Source organism: Lytechinus variegatus, chromosome 9 (assembly GCF_018143015.1).
Source record: "Lytechinus variegatus isolate NC3 chromosome 9, Lvar_3.0, whole genome shotgun sequence".
Classification (NCBI taxonomy): Eukaryota; Metazoa; Echinodermata; class Echinoidea; order Temnopleuroida; family Toxopneustidae; genus Lytechinus; species Lytechinus variegatus.
Genome location: NC_054748.1, coordinates 33,141,076 through 33,166,741, shown reverse-complemented (window position 1 = coordinate 33,166,741; position 25,666 = coordinate 33,141,076). Strand labels below are relative to the sequence as shown.

General features: G+C 36.7%; 1 protein-coding gene across 2 annotated transcripts in view; it reads left to right on the top strand.

Moving 5' to 3' along the window:
* The first annotated feature begins 1,291 nt into the window (after positions 1-1,291).
* The window catches only part of LOC121421786 (ankyrin repeat and sterile alpha motif domain-containing protein 1B-like), a 147,788-nt gene continuing 123,413 nt past the window's right edge, over positions 1,292-25,666 (top strand). For both annotated transcript variants that reach the window (XM_041616585.1, XM_041616584.1), the window contains exons 1-2: positions 1,292-1,534; positions 14,453-14,533. In XM_041616585.1, the coding sequence (XP_041472519.1) occupies positions 1,425-1,534; positions 14,453-14,533 (191 nt within the window). In that variant the 5' untranslated portion in view covers positions 1,292-1,424. The remainder of the gene's footprint in view (positions 1,535-14,452; positions 14,534-25,666) is intronic.

The following is a 25,666-nucleotide window of genomic DNA, read 5'->3' as shown; positions in this document are numbered from 1 at the left end:
TGTAGACAAACATTGAGATGGAATGACGAGCTCACAAAATTCATTGGCACAAAGTGGATTGCATCAGCACAAGACAAGCACCTTTGGCAAGAACTTGAGGAGGCCTTCGCCTTGCAGTGGGCTTAACATGGATGATATGATGATGATCATAAGATATGGAACAGCTGCCCATAAAATGCATAAATTGGAACTTTTAATTGTTCATGATGACTAAAAAAATTTATTATTTCAGGAGTGGATGTGAAATAATTTGTCTTTTGACATACTGAAGGTACAAAAAGACCCCCCTTTTTTATAAAAAAACTACATCTAATTATTAAAGGCCTATGTATTTTTTTTTTTAGAATTCACGATACTATGTATACGTGCGAAGGTGCTCGTTTGCACTGATTAAATTTCAATTTTTCATTTTAAGGATTTTCCTCAAACACTCACCAATATCTTTTATTCTTTTTCCTGCTATTTTTACAATAAACCACTTTTCAGGGTGAGCTTCCCCTTTAACACTCACGTTGAAAGTACGGCCTATATAAAAATTATCTATAAAAATATCTTTTCCCCGTACGACTAGTTTAACAAATAGTAGGTGCAATATACCTAGTGTTATAACATCCGAAAAGATGGCAGGATTTACCGATTTCAAACAGATATAATGAGGGGGTTGGGTCATTAATTTTGTTTACATATAGGAAAAAAAACACACTTTAATATAGCCTTACATTTCCCTGAATTTGCATTGAAAGTGGACTCTTTTGTCAAGTTTTTTTTTTGTTTGTTTAATTTTTCTTGGTTGCCTTGTTCACTCGCAGTATGTAGGCTTGAAAATGTACATGCGGCTGTGTGCATGTTTGGTATTTTCGAAAATGTTTTAGCGATGGTTCAAAATTAGTGTTTTGGGGTTTTGTCTCTGATTTGGAGCCCCCACCCTCCCTCGATATCCAAAAATAATTGCCATGCTTTCTGAAGTCTGTAACTATCCTAGTTTTTGGGTTGCATGATGAAACTTACACTTCCCTTGCCCAGTGCCCCCTTCTCTTTTTCCTCTCTTTCCCTACTCTTTTTTTTTCTAGTCCCAACTTCCTTTTTTATTGTCTGTGAAGCCCTTGCCAAAATGTTTACAAATGGTATCATATTTTGTCTTGTTCACCAGACTATATGTATATTTGTTTTACGCGTCACCACTCACCGTACGTTTTATTGTACTAGTTTTATCCATCCATGATTTATCCGTTTCTTTTAAACGCCTGTTTACAAAGGCTATTATTCGTACACAAACTGGATCTAGCGAAATGCAACCTCACTACTTTTTACACGATATGAGGCATTAGACATGCATTGAGGAGGAGACTTCCGGGATTTGTTTTCAGAACTTTTTTCGTATTTGTTGGGTTTTCTCTGGGATTTAAGAAGGATATTCAGTCACAATGGGGAAGGAGAATGACTTGCTTGAAGCTGCAAGAACTGGCAATGTTGTCACGATCGGAAAATTATTATCAGGAGGACGTGGCAGGAGTGTTATTACTGCAGCGCTAAGGTGAGTTTTCTTTTCTTTCTGTCTGTGTTGCTCATGGCTAGCTAAGTCGGGGAGTGTGGGGGTGTCGGTGGAGTAGCGAGCGGGTGCAGTCGGGTGAATCACACTGCGTTTTCCGCTGGCTTCAATATTTTCCAAGTCTGATGCTAGTATAGTCAAGTAAAGATCTAGTACGTTACAGCGAACGTTTTGGTGAAAATAGCCCCAAACACGATTTTTCAAAGGAAGAGCTATTGAAAAATTAAGTAGGCCTAACGGTACACGGACTTGGACATTTTAGATAAAAGAAAACAAACACAAAAGCAGATGAAAATGAAAGGGGGAGTACATTTATAGGCCCTACCAAATTCAATTGCAAAGAAAAACAAGACTACAATGTAGAGTGTCAGTGAAGACTGAACTTAATTTATTGTTTAAGAAATAAAAATAAAAGAAAACTATTGGAATGAGAAGGGTGTGAGCTGAGGTGGATGATGGAGAAGAAGCACTGACTAGAAGAACAGATGACTATTGACAGTAGGTCTTTAATTACACACTTGACGTTAGGCCATAGCCTGGCTTAGAATTAGATCAAGGCTTTATTTAGAAAGATATTTCTCAAACTTTTACAATTATTGTTTATTTTAGTTATATGGTTAAAGTTCTCTATTTGTTCCACTATAGCTCCTCCATTATCCCTTTCTCATCCACCTCAGCTTACCCTTCTTCTATTAAATAGTTTTCTTTTATTTTTATGAAAGTTAAATATAAAATTAAATTGGAGATGTACGTACATGTACACTGTATGTGACACTATCTATAGGCGGTGCACGGTGCTGCACCAGCCCAGTTTGCCCAATCTCAAGATTTTAGCCCGATCGGCCCTCTTCGCGATTTATTTCAAGATTCAAGAAACCCCATCTCCATCTTCGCATGAAGAGGGATTCCTGCTCAAATAAATAATCCTGAGTGCGTCTGCATCTGTGAATAGCGGGATAATTTGTAAAATAGCATGCTATTTTGCAAAGATTGCAATCCCAAGTTGACCTGGGATTGCAATCTTGAGATTAGTCCTACGAACTAGCGCGATAATTGCGTCTCCTTTACAAATAATCTCGAGATTGTTCAGATCGGGATAACTTGCTGGATCAGAAATAGCACGTTTTGAAAACTCAGGCTGGTGCAGACGGCCCTTTCATGAAAAAAAAAACACACACACAATTTTGTTCCATGATTTAAAAAAACATTAATAATTTCCAAGGCAATATGGAATTGAATGAAATAACAAAAGTTTCTTTATTTTGAAATGTTCTATTGAAACAGAGTATTATTAGCCATTTTAATTCAAATTATGTTTTTTATGGTTTCACGAATTTGTGTTTTTGTTGTCATGTACATGTATTTCTACAATTTCACCATATTTTAAACTCAATTCTTTTCATTTTGATATCACATCATTAGATCTATAACAGCAATCTTAATTCATAGATTCCCCAAATCAGAATTTAAAAACCCTTTGAAGTACTCTTGAACTTTGTTTTTCTCCATGATTTTGTACACAAATTTGATTAATTTCCCTTTGACATTGTATTTACATGTATTGAATAAAAAAAAAGCAGTGGACCAAATCTATTGTTCTCTAATTTTAACAGAAGTGAGTCAAAGAATTGTGACTGATAGTGCAAGTCTCCTATGTGTATTAATGTCCCATACAAAATGTAGCATTTTTTTATTTGAAAAATTGTTTAAATTTTCAATTAAATATATACATGTAGTATAAACCAAATTAGATATTAAAAAAACTTTTTGTGGATCTTACCACGGTACATGTACATGTATTACATTTTCATACTCAATTAGATTAATATTTCCCACAGATGCCATGATACAAGTGTTTTATTCTGGGAAATAACTTTAAAAAAATTATCTCAAATTGTTATGCTGTACAATGATACATGTATTTCATCATTCATTTCATATCAAATTACCAATCCCCAAAAATAATGGAAGAGGGGGGGGGGGGGGGGGGGGGGGGGGTCCATGTACATGTACTACTTACAGCCTTTTTTAAATAGTTTTTTTATTTTATTTTTTTAGTTGTCCAAGTAAATACCAATCATGAAAATTAGCATAGAACCTCACACATATCTGAAAGTAAACATTTAAAATAAAAGAATATCCCATATGATTTAGAGCTTTTCTTTGACCTTGTTCACATTGTTTCATGCTAATAGTAATGATGCTAAAAAGTATATAAAGTGCTATAAAAAAACTCTATGAGAGCCTCTATAACAGATTTTAGAGGGCATTGCAAGTTCATCGGCTCAATCAGGCCAGATGTAGTCCCACATGCTTGGACTGACGTGGGCTTTGAACAGCTGTGAATGCTGACTTCAACATGATCTCTATATAACAGCATCGCATAATGAGATCAGAAACCAACTGGTTGAGTTGAAATGTCAGATGCTCCGTATATACCTGGGTTGACAAGCTCGTCACGCTATCATTGCAAAGGGCATCTATGGCTATCTCACCAAAAGGAAGGAAGTGTTATGTGACATACACTGTATGCCGTCATAACCCTATTCATACAATATAATTACTCCAGTTTTAGATCTAACTGTACAGTGTACATGTACAATATATAGGCCTACAGTAGAGCACACCGTATTGTAGATGCAATAGTGTAGGCCTATAGAAACGTACACGTACATGTATGTTTTTTGGCAAGCATGAAGCTGAAAATGTATTAACCATAAAAATTGTGTGTGCATTTTTAAAAATAGCACCATTTTTAATAAACCTTTTTTTACAACCAAAAGTTCTTTCAAACTGTGGGTCAACATTTTTGGTCTTAGTGATGTGGAAGCTGTTTTTTCTGGATCTTTCATGCTGTTCACACACAGTCAGCTTATTTCCCAAATGTGAATGAGAAATGAATGAGAAAGCACCAATTTGAGAGTCTCCGAAACGGGGAAAAATAGGAACTTGTATGGATTTCTGAAATGGTGATGAGCTCTGGAATAGAAATTTAGGCTGAAAATGGGGGCTTCAACTGCGGCACATTACTGTACATGTATGTAAAACATGTAAAGTACCCTCCCCGGGGCACAGGGCTATAAAAGTACAATGTAAAGGGTACATGTACATCCTTTTTCCAAATTGCACATGCATGTATGTACAAGGCTAGTCCAAAGTATACCGGTAGATTAAAGTTAAAGAGGAAATTTGTTGTGTCCAAATAGGAAGAGGAAAGAAGAAGGAAAGCAAACAAAAACCTGGAATTTTATAGGAAGTTTCTTTGAATTCTATGAATTGGATTCATTTTCATGTACACGTGAGCAACATACAGTACACTGTACTGTATGTGCATTATAAAATAATGCCACAGAATTAAAGGGGAAGTTCACCCTGACAAAAAGTTTATTGTAAAAATAGCAGAAAAATAATGAAAAATATTGCTGAAGGTTTGAGAAAAATTCATCAAATAATTAAAAAGTTATTAGAATTTCAATTATTTGATTTGTGACGTCATGCGAGCAGCATTCCTACATGTACATAGTGAATGGTAGCAAATCAATAAAATGTCATTTTCTCAGAAAATTAAAAATGGCTTTTACTGTAACTTTTGTATATCAATAGACAAATCATTTCACACCAGATCATGAAAAGAAAACAAAATTAAGTCATCAGGAACCATACAAAATTTGAAATTCATACATTTTATATAACACATGGGGCAGCTGCTCATTTATGACGTCACAAATCCAAAATTTTGAACTCTAATAACTTTCTTACTCTTTAACTGATTTTCCTCAAACCTTCACCAATATTTTTTATTATTTTATCTGCTATTTTTACAACAAAATTTTCTTCAGGGTGAACTTTCCCTTTAAAACTTGAAATGTTCATAAACTGTGTTTGTAAATCTTTTAATAATGGTTTTTGATCAAATCTTTATCATTCCAATTTTTCTATCACTTTAAACTTGATGATTTCAGTCAGGGTTAAATTGAAAATTCACATGAAATGTCACCATTCTCCCTGGCAAGGCAACCAAGTGGGTTTGAATATGAAAAAAGTACATACATGTATGTATGTACAGTTGAAGGCCTAATCATCTAATTGCCCCTGTACACTAAAATCACTTTAGATTTGTCTGCGAGTTAAAATAGAAACCTCTCCATATCAATAAAGGTACAATGTTGTATGCGCATTATCCTCTCCCAGACAAAGCACAGTGGATGATTCATCCATGTGCAAACACAAAGGCGAATCTTGACATTGGCAATTAGGGAATAAAAGGGATACCAATGACTGACATCAGCCGTCACAAAGGAGGACAGGTGTTCATACACAGAGCAAAAATACTGTACATGTATGTAGACCGTGTAAATGGGTCTTTCCATTAAGTTGGGGGCATGAATTGTGTCACTTCAGTCTTCGGCACAACCCAAGACATACAGGCTTTATTTAAGGCATTATGTACAATTTGCTGGAAATTTGGGGCCATTTTAGACAAAAATCCCATAAAGGTTATTGAGAAAAACAGAGATTGATGCTGTTACAGACTTACAGGCACACATTGTTCATGTATATGTACAGGTAGCATTGGAATTTTACATTTGGTCCTAGTTATGGCAATTACATGTAGGTCGACCAACACTTTAATGCATATTTGCTTGTTAGGAAATTGTCACTATAGATGCTACTCAGTGTCCACCAAATGTAAACATTTTCCAAATGCACATACTGTACATTGTACAAAGATACTGACAATTTTAACAGTTTCTTTTTAAACTATGTAAATTTCAAGATGGTCTTGAACTTCATGTGGGACTTGAAGTCCCTTTGTAGTGCTGTTTACATGTCCAAGTGCGCTTTGATACGTGGAATCATTTAATTACCCCTGCCATAGCTGAGCCACCACATAGGTGCAAAAACGTCAAGGAATAAATCCTACACTGAAAAAACTATGGTGTTAAAACTGACACCAATGGTGTTAATAGAGGACCACACCCTGAGGTGTTAAAAATACATGTAACACCCTAGAGATTGAACATAACACCAAAGAGTGTAAATGTAACAACCATAGGTGTTGTAATAACACCTATAAGTGTAAAACTAACACCACCAATTTAACACCGGTGTAAAATAACTGGTGTGGTCCTCTATGTACACCGGTTAACACCACAGTTTTTGCTGTGTACCGGGTATCCATTCACCTCACCTGGGTCCAGTGCAGCACAATGTGGGTAAATTTCTTGCTGAATGAAAACACGCCATGGCTGGGATTTGAACCCACGTCCCTCTGATTGAAAGACGAGAGTCGTAACCACTAGAGTATATGAACATTTATTATCCTATGTGTGAATTACAGTACTCTGAGTTGCTGGTATATACTTGGATAATCCTTGAGGATGTTCAGAAATCTGAGTAAAACGTGATTTATTGCATTTACTACATCATATAAAGACGTACTGGTACACTTTATTGAAATGATTTATGAGAGAAGTTTGGGAGTAGTGCTCTATAAAGAAGACAAACAACAGCAGTCAATTAGAAACTGTGCATTGGAATGTGTCAAATGAAATCTTTTGTTGTATTACGCACATAAATGTGTCAAGCATGAACGCTCTGACCCCAATTGTATGCTTTTCACACTGCATTTGCTATCCTTAACCCCATACATGTAGGGGAAGGCGGGGTAAGTTGTGACAGTTTTTGCTTTTTGCATGTTAGAATTGATATGATTAATAATCTTGTCGAAATAAGTACCTTGCCTTGAAATTTAATTCTTCTGAAATATTTTCCACCTATATATAACTCTATATCCCCACACTGAAAGTCATCGTGACCTTTGAAAAAAGCGATGTCAAATGGCTCAACTTGCCCCATATATGGGGTAAGTTTGAGCCACCTTCTGGGGTAAGTTGAGCCACAAAAACTATGTACAAAATGTATGAAGGGAGAACCAGCATGTCATTTTTTTTTTGTTTAAAGTCTTTTCACTTGCTAATTCTCTATAAATACTAACATTCTTTAAAAGGAAAAAAGCAGCCATGTAAATTTACTCCTTTCAGCCAGCATTTCAATCGATTTTTATGGTTTGTTTGTTTTTTAAGATACATTACCATAGGAATTACCATGGCTCAACTTGCCCCATGCTGTTTGGCTCAACTTACCCCAGTCCGAACTTACAGCGCGTCCCAAAAAAAAAACTATACACTTTTGAAATGGCCGCCAAATAAAAAATCTAGCACTTTGGGGAAAAAGACTCACATATATGGAAAGCCAATGAAGTCAACTTTCAAATGACACCAAAAAGTTGGAAAACTATTAATGCTTGAGCGAGCACTGCCCACTGAAACAAAGGGTATGAAAATTAGGGTGGGCTGGAATTAGCCTTCCAATTTATTTCAGTTGTTGAGAGGCAAATCATTTCGAACTTGCAAAGTTAAGGGCGTTGTGATAAATTAATGATCAACCTTGATCAGTTTTGATAGCTTAAGCAAATTTTTTAAGTCATTAAATTGAACTTTTATGCATGAGTGAACACAAATTAAACTTTTGGAGCAGCATTTCAACTTTATCATTTGGATCTCTTTTGGGGCAGCATTTCAACTTTATCATGGGGATCTCAGCAATGTGTTCATGGGAGTCGGCCAGTCGGGAAAATAGGGGGTGAGAATCGTGAGATAGGGCTTAAGTGGGAGAAGTAGGTTGATGAAATAAGGGTCAACAGAATATTCAGCCCCTGCCCCCCCCCCTCTTTCCCACCCTCCCCTCTTGTTGAGAGACTGATGGCTATTCTCATGTACGCGTGAAGTCCAGAGCAGAATGTTGGTTTAATGATTAATTCTGAATTAGGGCATCAACTTTTTCCTATCAATCATTCAATCAACAATTTATCAGTAAATCAACTCATTCAATGTGCAATGTGATCAATAAAACATTCATTTTTTTCCAATAAATTATTTCATTAATCATCATAATCATTAAATTATTTTGGTAATCATTCAAACTGACCATCAGCCACCGGTCACTTGGCAGTTAAGTTTTGAAAAGGCTACAATCCAGGAGATGAGACAGAGAGAGAGAGGGGGGGGGCTGGAAAATGGAGATGAAGAGGGGAGGTTACCTATGACTTTTAATTAGTAAAAGGACAAAAAGAAGAGGAATGCCCTTTTAACCAAGTCTTAGCATACCTCGCCCTCTTGCTTGTAACAGGTACATGTACCATCACATTACTCTGACTCTCATGAACACACTTCTGATGTCCACAAGATGAATATGCTACAATAAAATTACAATTCCTGTTCACTCATGCAGTACATTTCAATTTAGTAATTCATGAAATTTGCCTATTAAAACCAAAACTTATCTCACTCATGAATAGCAGAACACCCTTAGCTTTGTAAGTTCCAAAGGACTAACCTCTCAAAAAACTGTATGGCTAATTCCTGCCCAGCCTAGCCAAGCTTAGTCTTTCAGGAGGAGAGAAGTGGGGGGGGGGGAGGGGGTAGAGATGGAGGGAGGGGTTGCTAAATGTTCTGTTGACCTTTAGCCCATCAACTTACTTCACCTACCTAAGTCATATTACCCCCTCTTCTCCTGACTGTCATGAACACATTGTTGAGATCCACATGATAAAACTGCACTAAAAATTGCAATTCATGATCACTCATGCATTAAATTTCAATTTAATAACGTATGAAATTTTCACAAACAACAAACTGATCACATATCTGATCTTTAATTCACCAAATAACCTTCAACTTTGCAAGTACCAAACAAAAAATCTGAAAGAAATTGGAGGGCTAATTCCAGCCCACCCTAATTTGCATACCCTCTGTTTCAGTGGGCAGTGCTCGCTCAAGCATGAATAATTTTCCAACTTTTTGGTGTCATTTAAAAGTTGACTTTATTGGCTTTCCATATCTATAAGTCTTTTCCCCCAAAGTGCTACATTTTTTATTTGGCAGCCATTTCAAAAGTGTATAGTTTTTTTTGGGACGCACTGTAGTGCGATAATTTTGTATCCACACATTTATTATGCATCCATCATATAAAAGACTATGACAAGAATGAAGATCCATATCTGGACTAATAATGTTGTTATCATGTCTTTAAAATTATATCTAAAGACGTGTGTGTTTATAAAGCAGTTATCTATTTCACACTCTTTTTTACTTTTTTGGCTGAAATTCATATTTTTCCCTCTAAAAAACTACTTTTTGTTTCAAATTTGAAAACAATATGGTGGGGTTAGGGGTTATGCTATGGGTCATCAATACATGACACCACCACAATGTCTGACTCATTCATTATTGGTCTGGGGCTGGTGGCTCAACTTGCCCCTATGCTCAACTTACCCCGCCTTCCCCTACTATCTTTTTTTTCTATTCATACTGTCTAAATTCTTAACCCCATACCATCTGCTCAGCTGGGGATAATGCCTTATCCCGGACTATCCCTCAGCTCATGAATATTGATGATTTTACCATACAGAGGGTGATTAACGTGTAATTCGACTTCTGTGATTGTCTAATGCTTAGCCCCACTTTCCTTAGCCCTGTTTCGTTTTCACACTGCATCTCTTAGCACCACAATAAGCCGGCTAACCCTGCTTTTTTTGCAGGGCCAGATAGTACCGTACTATTACCATTCTAGCCCACTTTGCTAAAGCGTAGTGTGAAAACGAAGTGGGCTAAGCTTAACCCCGGGAAATTGGTGGGGCTAAGACCCCCCCTTAGCCCCACCAATTTCCTGGGGTTAAGGTAAAAAAAGTGCAGTGTGAAAAGCATATTAGTATACTGGCTGCACAGAAAGCTAGTGCTTGCAAACATGAGTAGGCCCAGTCACATCTGTCCGGTTGTACATGTAATGTCAAACATTGATCCAAGATACGAGGCATTGCTGAGACACTGAGACGTATGTGATACCAGTTGTAACAGGGCCTCTGTAATAAAATTCCATTTTCATAATTTACTTTGGACATGCATAGATGAGCACAAAATACTACCCACCATTTTATAGCAGTGTGTGCACTGGTGCGTGATACATACATTACATTTTTTGCTGAGGTTGTGCAGTTTATGGTACACTAAGTCATAAAAATCAATCAATTAAACCAAACAGAAGCCTTTCATTAGTTAATTAACTCTATCTAGTGTATACAATCAAACATCCTTGTTTCAGGATTATCGGACCTGTTCTCACCTGGAGTGAGAAACCCATGATTTTGTCAATTGGGATTAATCTCAGGTGTACAATGCAGGCTTCCAGTTTGTTTTCAGTTGCAGTGAGTTCTTGAAAAGGGATTAAGGGGATTAGCAAGGATGAAGTCCATCAAGGGATTAGATCTGCTTGGATCAAGGATTAACGCTTAATGTGATTCAGAGTCTTGTTGATGTGAATCCTGACTTTGAACTGTGGAAATTGACTTCAAGGAGGCAATGGCCGATCCTGGAGGGGTCCTGGAGGGGCGCAGGGGATGCGCACTGCCACGCCCCCTCTGTATTTGTCAGAATGGCCCATATTGATGTGGCTCTTAAAATCTCTACAGAAGGAAAATTGTCGTCTGCACCCCATCTCTTTTCAAATTAGCTATCTGTGCGCCCCTCTATTTAGAAATCTTGGATCGACCACTGACTTTGAACTGTTAAGCTTTGGAGTTTGGATCTGAAAAATTACAGCACTTCAGGCCTTAAAACCAGTTTATGCCTTGTACATGTGTACATACAATGTAGGCTATTCTGTTAGAGTCTGGAACATACTCTGTGACTGTGATTTGAAGGACTTCAGAACTTCAGATCACAGTCAAAGTTCACAATAGTGACACTACTGCTTTCTGTAAATTAAAGAGCATTTGTGGCAACTTTCACTAAGATGCTGTATGGCATGGACATGTACATACAGGTACGTAAATTGCCTTTGTATTGATACTCCATGATGTGTGACATCCGGCAGGATGTAGTCCAAACATGGTCCAAAGTACCCAGTCCAAAGTTTCCATTCCATGTCATTTGCTCTAGGCATGGAGCCTGCTTGATCCCTGTACATTTAGGCCTACTTGTAGAATCTGCTTGTAAACATACACTCATATTGTATGACTTGTACTATATAGGGACTAGGATTGTATTTATTTCCTTGTTTTTGCCTCTTTTCTAAAAAAAAACGCACCACATGATCCACATCCTTTTGTTCTCTTTTGGCATTTTGCTAGTTGATACACATAACATGTACATGTAGGTGTGTATGGAGGTCATTGACAGGCCACACTAGATATTCATTCATTCATTGAGATGAGTAATAGGGATGCTTTCCCTCTTATCTCTGGGATGACGATGGATTCATTTAGTTGAGATTGATGATGTTTGAGGGAGATGAAGACAGCTTCTTGGTACAAAAGGATGGATGACTTCATCAACGTCCTAGTTATTTATGATGTGGGCAAGTTCAATGCTACAATGTACAAGCTGTGCGTTACAGAGCTGCCAGCACCAGTATATATTGAAACCAGTTTGAAATTCATAATGCTGAACAATGATGTGTATTATTTTGTTGAATCGAATGTTGAATTTTGACTTGAATATTGTGATGAACATGAAGGCACATTTTCATCAAGAGGCCAATAATAAAAAGAAGATTTAAACTAGACTACATGTTGTACATATGTTTTTTTCTCACAGAATTTCTGAATCTTTGGTAGTCATACTCAATTACTTAAAGAGAAATTCCAGTAGTTGCAGTAAACACTGATTTCATGAGAAAGTCTGTAAAACCAGGCTTAATTGTCAGTATATCATCGAGGATCTAGATCTGGTAAAGTTACATAAACTGAACTTTGTGAAATCTTGAAATCTACGCTGAAAAATGTTCACACTGAAGATCACCAACACAGATAGGCACACGTGGGACAGTGTATTATTATTGCTGGCATAAAGACCCGACGGAAGTGACCGAATCCGCGCTTATTTTGCTTATTTCTCAGCAATTACGCAATTTCTTCCAGAATCCTTTGGCACATATTTTTTATTCATACAAACAGACACTTGGGTGGTCATTATATTAGATTCTGTAAAAAGTCATTTTGAGATCGTTACCAATACTGGAATTTATCTTTAAAATGACCTAAATGTATCATCATTAAAATTGAATCCAGTTGAGTAAACCATTTAAAAAAACCATTGAAAGTGTAAGAATGTCAACAATCTTATCTAGAACTCTAGGAAATTATTCAAACATGACATGCTATAATGAAAGCACAATTTGTATGAAAATGAAAAAAGTACAGATAATATGATTCTATGAAGTTGCAATCATCCAAACATGAAATATGGTTGATAATAAAAATAAGCAGTGAATAAATGCAGATGTGGACCAATACACATGAAGGTCATGCAAGTGTACTTTTACAATGTTGTAAAATAAGGATTATAAATCTAATGAGAGTTAGGGTTCACTCTATGCATGGAGCTACATGTACAATGCTCTAGGCAGTTGTAGATGATTCCATTGTAATGACTCACCCATTGTCAAATGTACAGTGTCCCAAGTTCAAACTGTTTCATTGTTTGTGGTTTTGAGTTTTAAGAATACACATTTTCCCTAATAAGATTAAAAGGGGTTCATGAACTAGCAAAAAAAGAGAGATTATTTTAGCTTGCTTTTAAACAGGTGTATGTTTGCCTATATTCCAAGTGCAATTTTCCTGGTAATCGTATAGCATTGTGACACATTTTTAAAGACTGCTAAGGTTTATATACACAAAAAGCCCTTTGTTTTAATAGAAGTTTTTATTATTTTTTTTTAACATAAAACGAGTTTCAGAGAGCTTTATATCTTATGACTATTCTGTTGAATTTAAAGCAAAATTACTTCCTGTAATCATGACAGGGTTGGGACCAGGGTAAGAAGCCACCCTTTCCCCCCTCCCCCAACCCTCCCATGGTCTCTGAATATTAGATAGGTGCATAATACTCATCTTCCTTCCTTCCCTAGCTACATGTACTTTCTTTTTCACTCCTTAAAGGACAAGTCCACCCCAACAAAAACTTGATTTGAATAAGAAGAGAAAAATTCAACAAACATAACACTGAAAATTTCATCAAAATCGGACACTGTAAAATAAGAAAGTTATGGCATTTTAAAGTTTTGCTTATTTTCAACAAAATAGTTATTTGAACGAGCCAGTTACATCCAAATGAGAGAGTTGATGACATCACTCACTCACTATTTCTTTTGTATTTTATTACATGAAATATGAAATATTTTTATTTTCTCGTCATTGTCATGTGAAATTGTGAATCAAGTTTCATTCCTCCCTGAACACGTGGAATTCCATTATTTTAACATTTTGTGCTTCAGGCAATGAGGTCCTAATCATCAAATTCGTAAAAATTGAAATATTGTATAATTCAAACAATAAAAAACGAAAGAAATAGTGAGTGACGTCATCGACTCTCTCATTTGGACGTAAGTGGCTCGTTCATATAACTATTTTGTTGAAAATAAGCGAAACTTTGAAATTTCATAACTTTCTTATTTTACATCCGATTTTGATGAAATTTTCAGCATTGTGCTTGTCTGATTTTTCTCTAATATTGATTTAAATTAACATTTTTCTGAGGTGGACTTGACCTTGTCCTTTAATACATGTACATGTAGTTCACTACTTTTTACATAGGAGGGTAGATGCCCCCTTTGGCTACATGATGCCCCCTTTGGCTACATGATGCCATCACTGGTTGTACAATGTATTTCTCTTTTCATTGAAATGCTAGAATATACCATGGACCTATCACAAATGGACATGCAACGAAACCCCTCCTTTCGGCCAAAGACCGTCACTGCTAATCCTTTTCAGCAGAGCGCTTTGTGAGAGGTCCATGAATAATACAGACATTAATAATTTGTTTTGATCTGTTTTTGTTTCAGTTTCCGGAGAGCTCTAGGTCCCAACTGTCAGGATTCGTCTGGCTACACTCCTCTTCACCATGCCGTACTTAATGGCCACAGGTATTAAATCACTTGACTTTAAATTACAGTTAATATTTTCATGAACTTTGTTCAAGATAAAAACATCAAAATCGCCTTTCCAGCTAGTACATGTAGTACAGGTAGGAATTGCCTGAGTTTACATTTGTATTCTATAAATTCCTCAAGTTTAAATGGCTTTGAATGGGATATTGAGGTAATTGTTTTAAAATCTTGGATTTTGTCATGCCTTTCAGAGTGTAACTTAATTTGAAGCCCAACTTTCATCTCAGAAACTAAACAAGATTCTTTCCAAAATCGTCTGTTTTGAAAAATATATAATCTGATATTAAAAAAGAAGAAATCAATATGTTGGATGCTGTAGCCTTCTATCTTTTTAAAATTTTCATCACTACATAAGTACACAGTGCTGGAGAAATATTCAATTTAAAATGCATTGTGTCTTTGTCAAATTTGTGAAGTTATTGTCTTGTGTTTTAATAATACTTTAAGTGTTTGCAATTCAAATAGAGAACTACTTGTATCCCGCAGATCCTTTTGATAATCCCCCAGTGCCGAACCGAAATAGATGCGAGCCCTGTATCATTGGCAAATATCATTAGATATGAGGCTCATGACCTATTCACACAAGGCAAAAATATGATTTAAAAACTTTCTCAGGCTGCTTTTTGGCAAAAAAAAACTACTAAGTATAACAATATTGATGTACATCTACATAGGCTTTATACAAAGAGAAGGAAAAATACAAGCTTCAATATCATGTACAATAATTTTATTAAAAAAAACAACCTTGACATCAATTTTAGGGTGCGTTCAATTGATAATATGCTAGAATCATCAATGAAAAGAAGAATATAAAGCTTGTTTTGCTTTAGCACAATCTTGACTAAAATGCATGCCTTTAATCATTTCATTCAGTTTACGTTTTCAAAAACGTTTACTGGTATTTTGATATGATCAACAAAAGTCACTTGAGCTACTCATGGTTCAAACAGAAAAAGGTTTGAAATCCAATGTTTAGATGGTTATTAAAAAATGTGTTGATTGAGCATGATGGAAATATTATGGATGTGTGGACCATACATGAAACACATGTTTTTGAATATTTTCATCTTCTGTTCATGTACCGCTACCATGGTAACATGCATAACAGACAATAAAAATCAAGGATTCCATTCAAGTTAAAGTTGGTTTATAGCAAGTTTAATGCTGTATGTTGCATACAGGTAGTATCTCTTATGTGGTGTGTGCGATAAGGCTCTGATACAATTTCGCCAGTTTGAACAAGGACGTCTGAACAGTAGGAAGAAGCAGTAATGAAAATCCCGATGTCGGTGGGCTGCCTAACATTTGAAAGATGTTAGATTATGGTGGTAATATTGAGGGGTGAAATTGGGGATTTCCTTCAGCTTCCGAAGGATTTTGACAAGCTTACTGGAGAATACTGGCAAGGAAATGGCAAGTCTACGTGCTATTCTCATGCGCATTTACAGTTCAGTGTAAAAAATGATATTATTGATGATTATTTTTCATCATGTGACAACCATTCATGTCATGTGATGCTTTTACTTGAGGACCAAAGTCCCAAGACATCAGAAAAGACTTATAGGACATTATCAGTTGAACCTGTTTGGTCCTGGATAATACCAGGCCTACATGTATATGCCAGAGTTTGAGGCTGTTCTCACTACGTTCCTAAAACTAGTTTACTGGAAACTAGTTTAGTGGAAACTAGTTTAACACGTAGTGAGAACGGTGGAAGCGGTCTTGGAAGCGATCTTCCAAACCAGTTTGGAAAACCACCTCGCGATGTACTTTTCAAGATCGCTTTGCCTCGTTAAACTGGTTTTAACCTAAGTGAGGACACAACTGTTCTTCGGGAAGCGATCTTTGCACATTTTGAGCGCGCTACTCCACACGACAGGTGTAGAATGCCTATGCTGCGGTTTTGGATTTCGTGCGAAACATGTCATCCCACTGAGAGCATTTCCATAGCAACAAGAGCGCTTTATGTGAAGTGATTTAGAAAACCACTTTCGTGTTATCAAGTGGGAACTCTAGCAAAGCGATCTTCCAAACTGGTTTCCTGAATCGGCTTCCAGTAAAATAGTTTTAGAGGCCGTTCTCATTACGCTTTCTAAAACTAGTTTACTGGAAACCGATTCAGGAAACCACTTTGGAAGATCGCTTTGCTAGCGTTCTCACTTGATCACACGAAAGTGGTTTTCAAAATCACTTCACGTAAAGCGCTCTTGTTGCTATGGAGACGCTCTCAGTGGGGTGACACGTTTCGCGCGAAATTTGAAACCGCACCATAGGCATTCTACACCTGTCTTGTGGAGTAGCGCGCTCAAAATGTGCGAAAATCGCTTCCCGTTAAACGGCCCACTAAACTAGTTTCCAGTAAACTAGTTTTAGGAACGTAGTGAGAACAGCCTCTTAGAAAGCATAGAGAGCAATGCAATGGCTATACGCAGCAAGGATGACTGAGCAAGGGACTTTTGAAATCTTGTAAGAATCTGTGCATTTTGACACCATGATCACCAACCTGTGCCAAATTGTCGAAACCTATTTTTATCTTCAAACTTTCACTACATTGTAACTAGACAACAGAAACTGCTATATGTACTTACATAATAAATGTGCAAGAACCAATTAAAGCAATGAGGCATATTATTCATTTGAAAGGAACTTTCTTTGATACACTGTCAACAGATTTCTTGCATAAAAAGTTTCCATTTGAGGCAGACAAGATTATCCATGGCTAGCTGACTTGAGACATGTATGTAAAGCCAACACGTACCTGTATTAGAGCCACCTACACGTATATGTATGTGTTTGATGTTCCTTTTGTGATGACTGTAGTAGCTCTTAGGACTGTATGCCCTACATGTAGTCCTACAAATGTACATGTATGTAAAGTCTGCACCTGATTTAAAATTTCAATTAAAAAAAAAACCTTGTACATGTAGGCCTACATGTACATGTATAGCACGGTATTGACTTTGATAATAGCTTTCTTATTTTAATATTTTGTATACATGTCGGCTTACATGTACATGTCCACGGAACACTTTAGGCCTACATGTACGGCCAACAGCTATTTTGTTCTTGAAGACCTTTAACTTGGAATGTGTGACCCCAATACCCACTAAGGATTAGAGGGTTTTCATTTGACCATGATAATCAAAACTAGGTCACATGGAAATGACCTTTTGGTTTCTTTACCCCCCCATTCCAAAAATACACTAAAGAATGCACTTCAGATTTTGTGATGTTCGGTTGTAAGAATGCACTCCAGTGCAAGCGGTGTATACAGAGCAAGTCCTGTATACAGATTTGTGGACCACTGGAACAGAAGCTGTATGTACATGTAATTGAGGGAAATAGGCAGAGATTGTTTATTTATGTGTAAGTCATTGAAGCATGACAACATAATAAACAGTAACTTCTCATAAGGCACTTCAGCTTGGAGTTGGAGTATGGGCGGCCATAAGTGCCAAAATTACCGATTTGAGAAATATATATGTACCGTTGAAAATAAACTAAAATGCAGAAATATATCTAAAAATAAAGAAATTTTAAAATAATTAAGATAACAAAAAAATAGAAATTCACAGAATCAAACATTAGTGCAGAAATAAGGACAAACACAAAAACAAGACAATCGCAAAGAATAATAAATGATAAAAAAATACGTAGATAACCATATAATTGAACACAATCACAGAAATATAGGTTCATGCAGGAATAGAGAAAGACTGAGAAATGTAAAGACATTCATAGAATTAAATACAACTTCAGAAATATAGACAACCGCAGAATTGAAGAGAACTACAGGAATAATAGAGACCACAGAAATAAAGACATTTTCAAAAATATAGACAGCCAGAGAATTGTAGACAACCTAATAAATATAGACAATCTCAGAATTTAAGAAAACTTCAGAAACATAAACAACAGAAATATAGACAACCTCAGAACACAAAAACTTCAGAAACATAAACAACAACAGAAATAGAGGCAACCTCAGAAATACAGACAACCGCAAAATTAAACAAAACGACTGAATTATAGTCCATCGCAAATAGCGCTACCTCGTCGAAAATAGAGACTGCAGAAATTCTGGAGAGCACAGAAATTCTGTAGAGCTGAGAAATAAAAGTACAGCACGTCAAACATACTGGAAATGAGAGGGCAATAGAGGGCGTACTACCACCACGCACGTGTATGATGCATGCATGCGACGAGTGCGATCGAGCATGTGCTATGGTTTTCATCGTTACCGGTATTTTGTATTACATTATCCCACTTGTTTTGGGATTTAATTTCAACCTCTATGGTTGATTACGTTTGTTGGGCCTGAACTTGGTAAAGAGGACTTCGTGAAACAGCGGACAAGTAGCTCACTATCTCCGATTCAGTCAAGAAGTTAGACTTATAACGGTGTTGAGAAACGGGCCCCATGATGTCTAATCTACGATGACCGGCGTGAAGTTGGTTGGATATTCGATATTCAAACTGTGAAGTTGGTTGGATATTCAGGTTCGATATTCAAACGCGTGTGAAGTTGGACAGATATTCAATATTCGATATTAAAAAATTAGGGGTTTTGAAAGCTAGCTAGGGGTTTAAAAGGTGGAACACGTCTCGGGCAACCATAAAATAGCTGGCTTGCCCTAATACGAGGATTTTTTAGGGGACAAAAGTCAGTGAATAAAAGGGTTGGAAATTTCTAATTTAATTTTTTTTTTCAAGGGGCCCCCAGGGATATCCCGACGGCCTAGCCAGGGTAACCACCTATCCTAACTTGTAGAACTCGATTTGGGTAACAAGATAAACACCTGCTTGACCCGGCGCATGTACATTAAGGGGCTCAAATTAACAAAATTAAAGGGAATAAAGGGCTATTTAGACCATTTTTTAATTAAAAAAAGTATTTTTTTCAAGGGGCCCCCAGGGATATCCCGACGGCCTAGCCAGGGTAACCACCTATCCTAACTTGTAGAACTCGATTCGGGTAACAAGATAAACACCTGCTTGACCCGGCGCATGTACATTAAGGGGGCTCAAATTAACAAAATTAAAGGGAATAAAGGGCTATTTAGACCATTTTTTAATTTAAAAAAGTATTTTTTTCAAGGGGCCCCCAGGGATATCCCGACGGCCTAGCCAGGGTAACCACCTATCCTAACTTGTAGAAATCGATTCGGGTAACACGATAAACACCTGCTTGACCCGGCGCATGTACATTAAGGGGGCTCAAATTAACAAAATTAAAGGGAATAAAGGGCTATTTAGACCATTTTTTAATTAAAAAAAGTATTTTTTTCAAGGGGCCCCAAGGGATATCCCGACGGCCTAGGCAGGGTAACCACCTATCCTAACTTGTAGAACTCGATTCGGGTAACAAGATAAACACCTGCTTGACCCGGCGCATGCACATTTAGGGGCAACTCGGTAAAGCATCTCATCAGCAGATTTTATTCATTAATGACACTCAGTCCTAATTCCTCCGCCACTAACATAGTTCCGAAAACCGAGTGATACATGTATTTTGTTTTATTCGCACAAAGTTTGTTGAGTTGTTAACCATATTTTTCTTCTCGAATCAGTCTAATCATTATACATACTTACTTTTTTGTAATCAGATTACAAAGTAAGAAAAATGAGAATGGGTTGGGTCGAATGATTATCTTTAGCCTTTTGTTGTACATCGGCTGTCTCTGCATGCTCTTGCAGAAAATAGGCATACCGAAAAAATATGGGGCCGTATATCGATACAAAACGTCTTGTTGAAAATATGAGTTTAACGTTCTTCTAATCTTCAAATAATTCTCAGGAAACATTTTCTATGGCACGTGTAGCCTTCAATTCAATTAATCAACAAGGACGGAGTTATACCCCTAAAAAATAATTGTATTATGAATTAACATGTCTCTTTTATACGATATCGCGTGACTAATTATTGATTGATTGATCGGCTAAATTGCCAATGCGACCATCACATAATTTGAATTTATATTTAAAATCTTTTTAAAAGGCCAAGATTTTCTAGCTCGCTTCGCTCGCTGGTGACTTATACAAATTTTCCACTTTTGCTATGTTTTGTTGCTTTAATATATTTCGTTTATTATCCGCACTGAACTGCTTTGAACTTAAAGGGATAGTCCGGGGTGAAAATATTTATATTTTGATACATAGAGTGGTATTCACTGAGCAAAATGCCAAAAATTTCATTAAAATCGGAAAACAAATACTAAAGTATTTGTTATTAATTTACCCAAGCCAAATTCTAACAATTGTAAAAGGACATTTTTCTATCGGGGATATCAATTTATAATCGATTGCTCAATGAAATTCATAATGTACCAACTTTAAGTTGCTTTCATACTCTATTATGATTATTTAGATTGAGCATTTGTATTTTTACTTCTTTCTTTTTGTTTTCATAGTTTTAGTAAGTTTTTTTTTGAACACTTTTCTGTCAATGTACTTTACTTGGAAATGTTTTTCTTTTAGTATTTTTATTGGTGTATATTACTTTGTTTGGTAAATGTAGGACCCCAAGGAAGAACAGCAGTATTTTGCAAATACAGCTGAATTGGGCGATCCTCCGTTATTGTATCTATATTGTTATGAAATAAAACAAACAAACAAGTTTAAAGTTTAGCAATATTTTGTGAAAACAATCATCATGAATATTTATTAGATGGGCTGTGGATGTTACATCTCAACTTTCATTTTTCTTAACGTGTTAATACATAATTTTTTTCCCCGTTATTTCATACTTGTGTGAATAATGTCTCCCTTATAGTGAAATAAGTTGCAGCAATAAAATAATATCAATGCAATAAATCAATGGACAATCCAATTTTTCTAGCTCTTGGAGGAAAAAAATTTGAATAGACCTAATTTCATATAGTAAAATACAAAAGAACAAGTGGAGATGTGACATCATCAGCCCACCTAATGAATATCATGACCATACTGTTTTCACAAAACATTGCTAAAATTTAAACTTCTTAATTTGTTATCCGATTTTGATGAAATTTTTGGCATTTTGCTAAGTGAATTTTACTCTATTTATTAAGCTATAATACTTTCAGCCCGGACCATCCCTTTAATATAATATGTGGTGTATATACCCGCGATATGATAAAAAAATGTTGGCCATCTGCAAAGTTTTAAAATATCACGAGGTTCCGGGGGCTCCGCCCCAGACCAGTGGTGGCACCAAAGGATGAGGCCCAGTGAGTTGCCCAACCCCCCGAAATTTTGAAGAAAAAAATGTTTAGTAAGCATTGTCATAATTCTCCAAGACTTTTTTTTTTGTTCTTAAAATTTTGAAAATTTTCTCATCCATTCACCGTTAGCATTTAGCTCCCGACAATTTTGGTCACTAACATAGATCTTTCAGGTCATTATATAAAATTCACGATGTCGCTCGCGCTACGCGCTCGCAGTAACTAATAATTGAAATAAGTAAATTATCTATTTACATGGGTCTTAAAAATCCAATGTCATTAGAGTTTTCATTATTTGTTTTAGCGAGATACATATCCTGCGTGTCCACAATTTTCATAACTGAAATATTTTCAGCGAATTAGATACCCATTCAGTTCATGATGACAAAAAAGGTGCTTAGAACGTCCAGGTATCATCCCTTCGCGCTCACACTATTTATTTGGTGAGATATCATCTTCATGACCCAATTAATGCAAACAGCTAGTCCTTAACAGGTCGCTTTTCAAGTCAGGAGGGACACCATTATTTTTTAAATAAAATTAGCTCGCACTTCTCGCTCGATTTAAAAAAATTGTGTGTCACCCCCCCCCCACCGAGAATGTTATTTTGCCTCCTTATAGGATAAAAACCCTTGTGCCATTATTGTTCCGGACCCCATCCGATAACACTGCCCCAAGCCCCCCAAAAAGTTCTGAAACTGGGAACAAAAAAGAAATGACAAAAGGAAAGAAAGGAAAGGAAGATGAAAGATATATGATGTTCATTTTCTGCACACCATGCATGTCTAAAACAATCTCAAAGTTGCTCGGGGCACAATCCTAAAGTATCCTGTTCATACTATTATGACCTCTCCGTTCTCCCTATTTTTCTTTATATTCCCCCCTCCTTTTCTTTGCTCTCTCTCCGAGTCCCTTTCCCTTCTCTCTCTTCTATTTTTTTATCTTTTAAAGTTTTTATTGTTTTTTTCATAATTTTGTATAAAAAATCAAATATAATTAATACAATATAAAAGAGTAGAATAAATGATATCTTCTATTTCATTTTCTCCCTTTTCTTATTGGTTTTTTTTCTACTCTTCCCATTGCCGGCACTAAGAGATAGGGAGGAAGTCGGGGCAGTAGTTCCCAATGCTCTAAATGGCCCTTTATTCCCTTTAATTTTGTTAATTTGAGCCCCCTTAATGTGCATGCGCCGGGTCAAGAAGGTGATTTTCTTGTTGCCTGAATCACGTTCTACAAGTTAGGATAGGTGGTTACCCTGGCTAGGCCGTCGGGATATCCCTGGGGGCCCCTTGAAAAAAATACTTTTTTAAATTAAAAAATGGTCTAAATAGCCCTTTATTCCCTTTAATTTTGTTAATTTGAGCCCCCTTAATGTACATGCGCCGGGTCAAGCAGGTGTTTATCGTGTTACCCGAATCGATTTCTACAAGTTAGGATAGGTGGTTACCCTGGCTAGGCCGTCGGGATATCCCTGGGGGCCCCTTGAAAAAAATACTTTTTTTAATTAAAAAATGGTCTAAATAGCCCTTTATTCCCTTTAATTTTGTTAATTTGAGCCCCCTTAATGTACATGCGCCGGGTCAAGCAGGTGTTTATCTTGTTACCCGAATCGAGTTCTACAAGTTAGGATAGGTGGTTACCCTGGCTAGGCCGTCGGGATATCCCTGGGGGCAACTTGAAAAAAAATACTTTTTTTAATTAAAAAATGGTCTAAATAGCCCTTTATTCACTTTAATTTTGTTAATTTGAGCCCCCTTAATGTACATGCGCCGGGTCAAGCAGGTGTTTATCGTGTTACCCGAATCGAGTTCTACAAGTTAGGATAGGTGGTTACCCTGGCTAGGCCGTCGGGATATCCCTGGGGGCCCCTTGAAAAAAATACTTTTTTAAATTAAAAAATGGTCTAAATAGCCCTTTATTCCCTTTAATTTTGTTAATTTGAGCCCCCTTAATGTACATGCGCCGGGTCAAGCAGGTGTTTATCTTGTTACCCGAATCGAGTTCTACAAGTTAGGATAGGTGGTTACCCTGGCTAGGCCGTCGGGATATCCCTGGGGGCCCCTTGAAAAAAAAAATTAAATTAGAAATTTCCAACCCTTTTATTCACTGACTTTTGTCCCCTAAAAAATCCTCGTATTAGGGCAAGCCAGCTATTTTATGGTTGCCCGAGACGTGTTCCACCTTTTAAACCCCCTAGCTAGCTTTCAAAACCCCTAATTTTTTAATATCGAATATTGAATATCTGTCCAACTTCACACGCGTTTGAATATCGAACCTGAATATCCAACCAACTTCACAGTTTGAATATCGAATATCCAACCAACTTCACGCCGGTCATCGTAGATTAGACATCATGGGGCCCGTTTCTCAACACCGTTATAAGTCTAACTTCTTGACTGAATCGGAGATAGTGAGCTACTTGTCCGCTGTTTCACGAAGTCCTCTTTACCAAGTTCAGGCCCAACAAACGTAATCAACCATAGAGGTTGAAATTAAATCCCAAAACAAGTGGGATAATGTAATACAAAATACCGGTAACGATGAAAACCATAGCACATGCTCGATCGCACTCGTCGCATGCATGCATCATACACGTGCGTGGTGGTAGTACGCCCTCTATTGCCCTCTCATTTCCAGTATGTTTGACGTGCTGTACTTTTATTTCTCAGCTCTACAGAATTTCTGTGCTCTCCAGAATTTCTGCAGTCTCTATTTTCGACGAGGTAGCGCTATTTGCGATGGACTATAATTCAGTCGTTTTGTTTAATTTTGCGGTTGTCTGTATTTCTGAGGTTGCCTCTATTTCTGTTGTTGTTTATGTTTCTGAAGTTTTTGTGTTCTGAGGTTGTCTATATTTCTGTTGTTTATGTTTCTGAAGTTTTCTTAAATTCTGAGATTGTCTATATTTATTAGGTTGTCTACAATTCTCTGGCTGTCTATATTTTTGAAAATGTCTTTATTTCTGTGGTCTCTATTATTCCTGTAGTTCTCTTCAATTCTGCGGTTGTCTATATTTCTGAAGTTGTATTTAATTCTATGAATGTCTTTACATTTCTCAGTCTTTCTCTATTCCTGCATGAACCTATATTTCTGTGATTGTGTTCAATTATATGGTTATCTACGTATTTTTTTATCATTTATTATTCTTTGCGATTGTCTTGTTTTTGTGTTTGTCCTTATTTCTGCACTAATGTTTGATTCTGTGAATTTCTATTTTTTTGTTATCTTAATTATTTTAAAAATTTCTTTATTTTTAGATATATTTCTGCATTTTAGTTTATTTTCAACGGTACATATATATTTCTCAAATCGGTAATTTTGGCACTTATGGCCGCCCATATTGGAGGACACCCAAGAATAGGAAGATTGTTGACTGAAGAGAGAGAGAGAGCACACAAAGAAGTGAAATCAGGAACTGGCATCATGTACACCTCTGTGAAGTTGATTTGAGGGACAAATGCAAAATGGAAAAAAAAAACAAGAACCAGTGCAACAAATGTCTTAGGCTGCGTTTATGCGACCTCGACCCAGAATCATGATTTGAATCACAATTTGAATCATGATTCAAAACAGCAGCATGAATCACGATCCGACAGAATCAGCGTTTATACGACCATCTTTCTAACGCTGTTTCTCCCTGAATTCGGGCCGATCCAGTGCGCATCACAGTGCGCAGTTTGACCCAGGAAGTATAGGTCAACATTTTCGCACGTGTTTCTAACTTCACGTCGGCTGCTAGATTTTTGCTGCCGCCGGAGCTAACGAGCAAACGTTTGTGCAAGTGCAACGCTTACTCGGCTTCCGAAAAATAAATCTTTTACTTCCAGAATTCCGTGTATTGTACCTCATATTGTTTTTGATCGGGAACCAGAAGGGGTCATTATCCTCCCTCCCATCTCCCGAT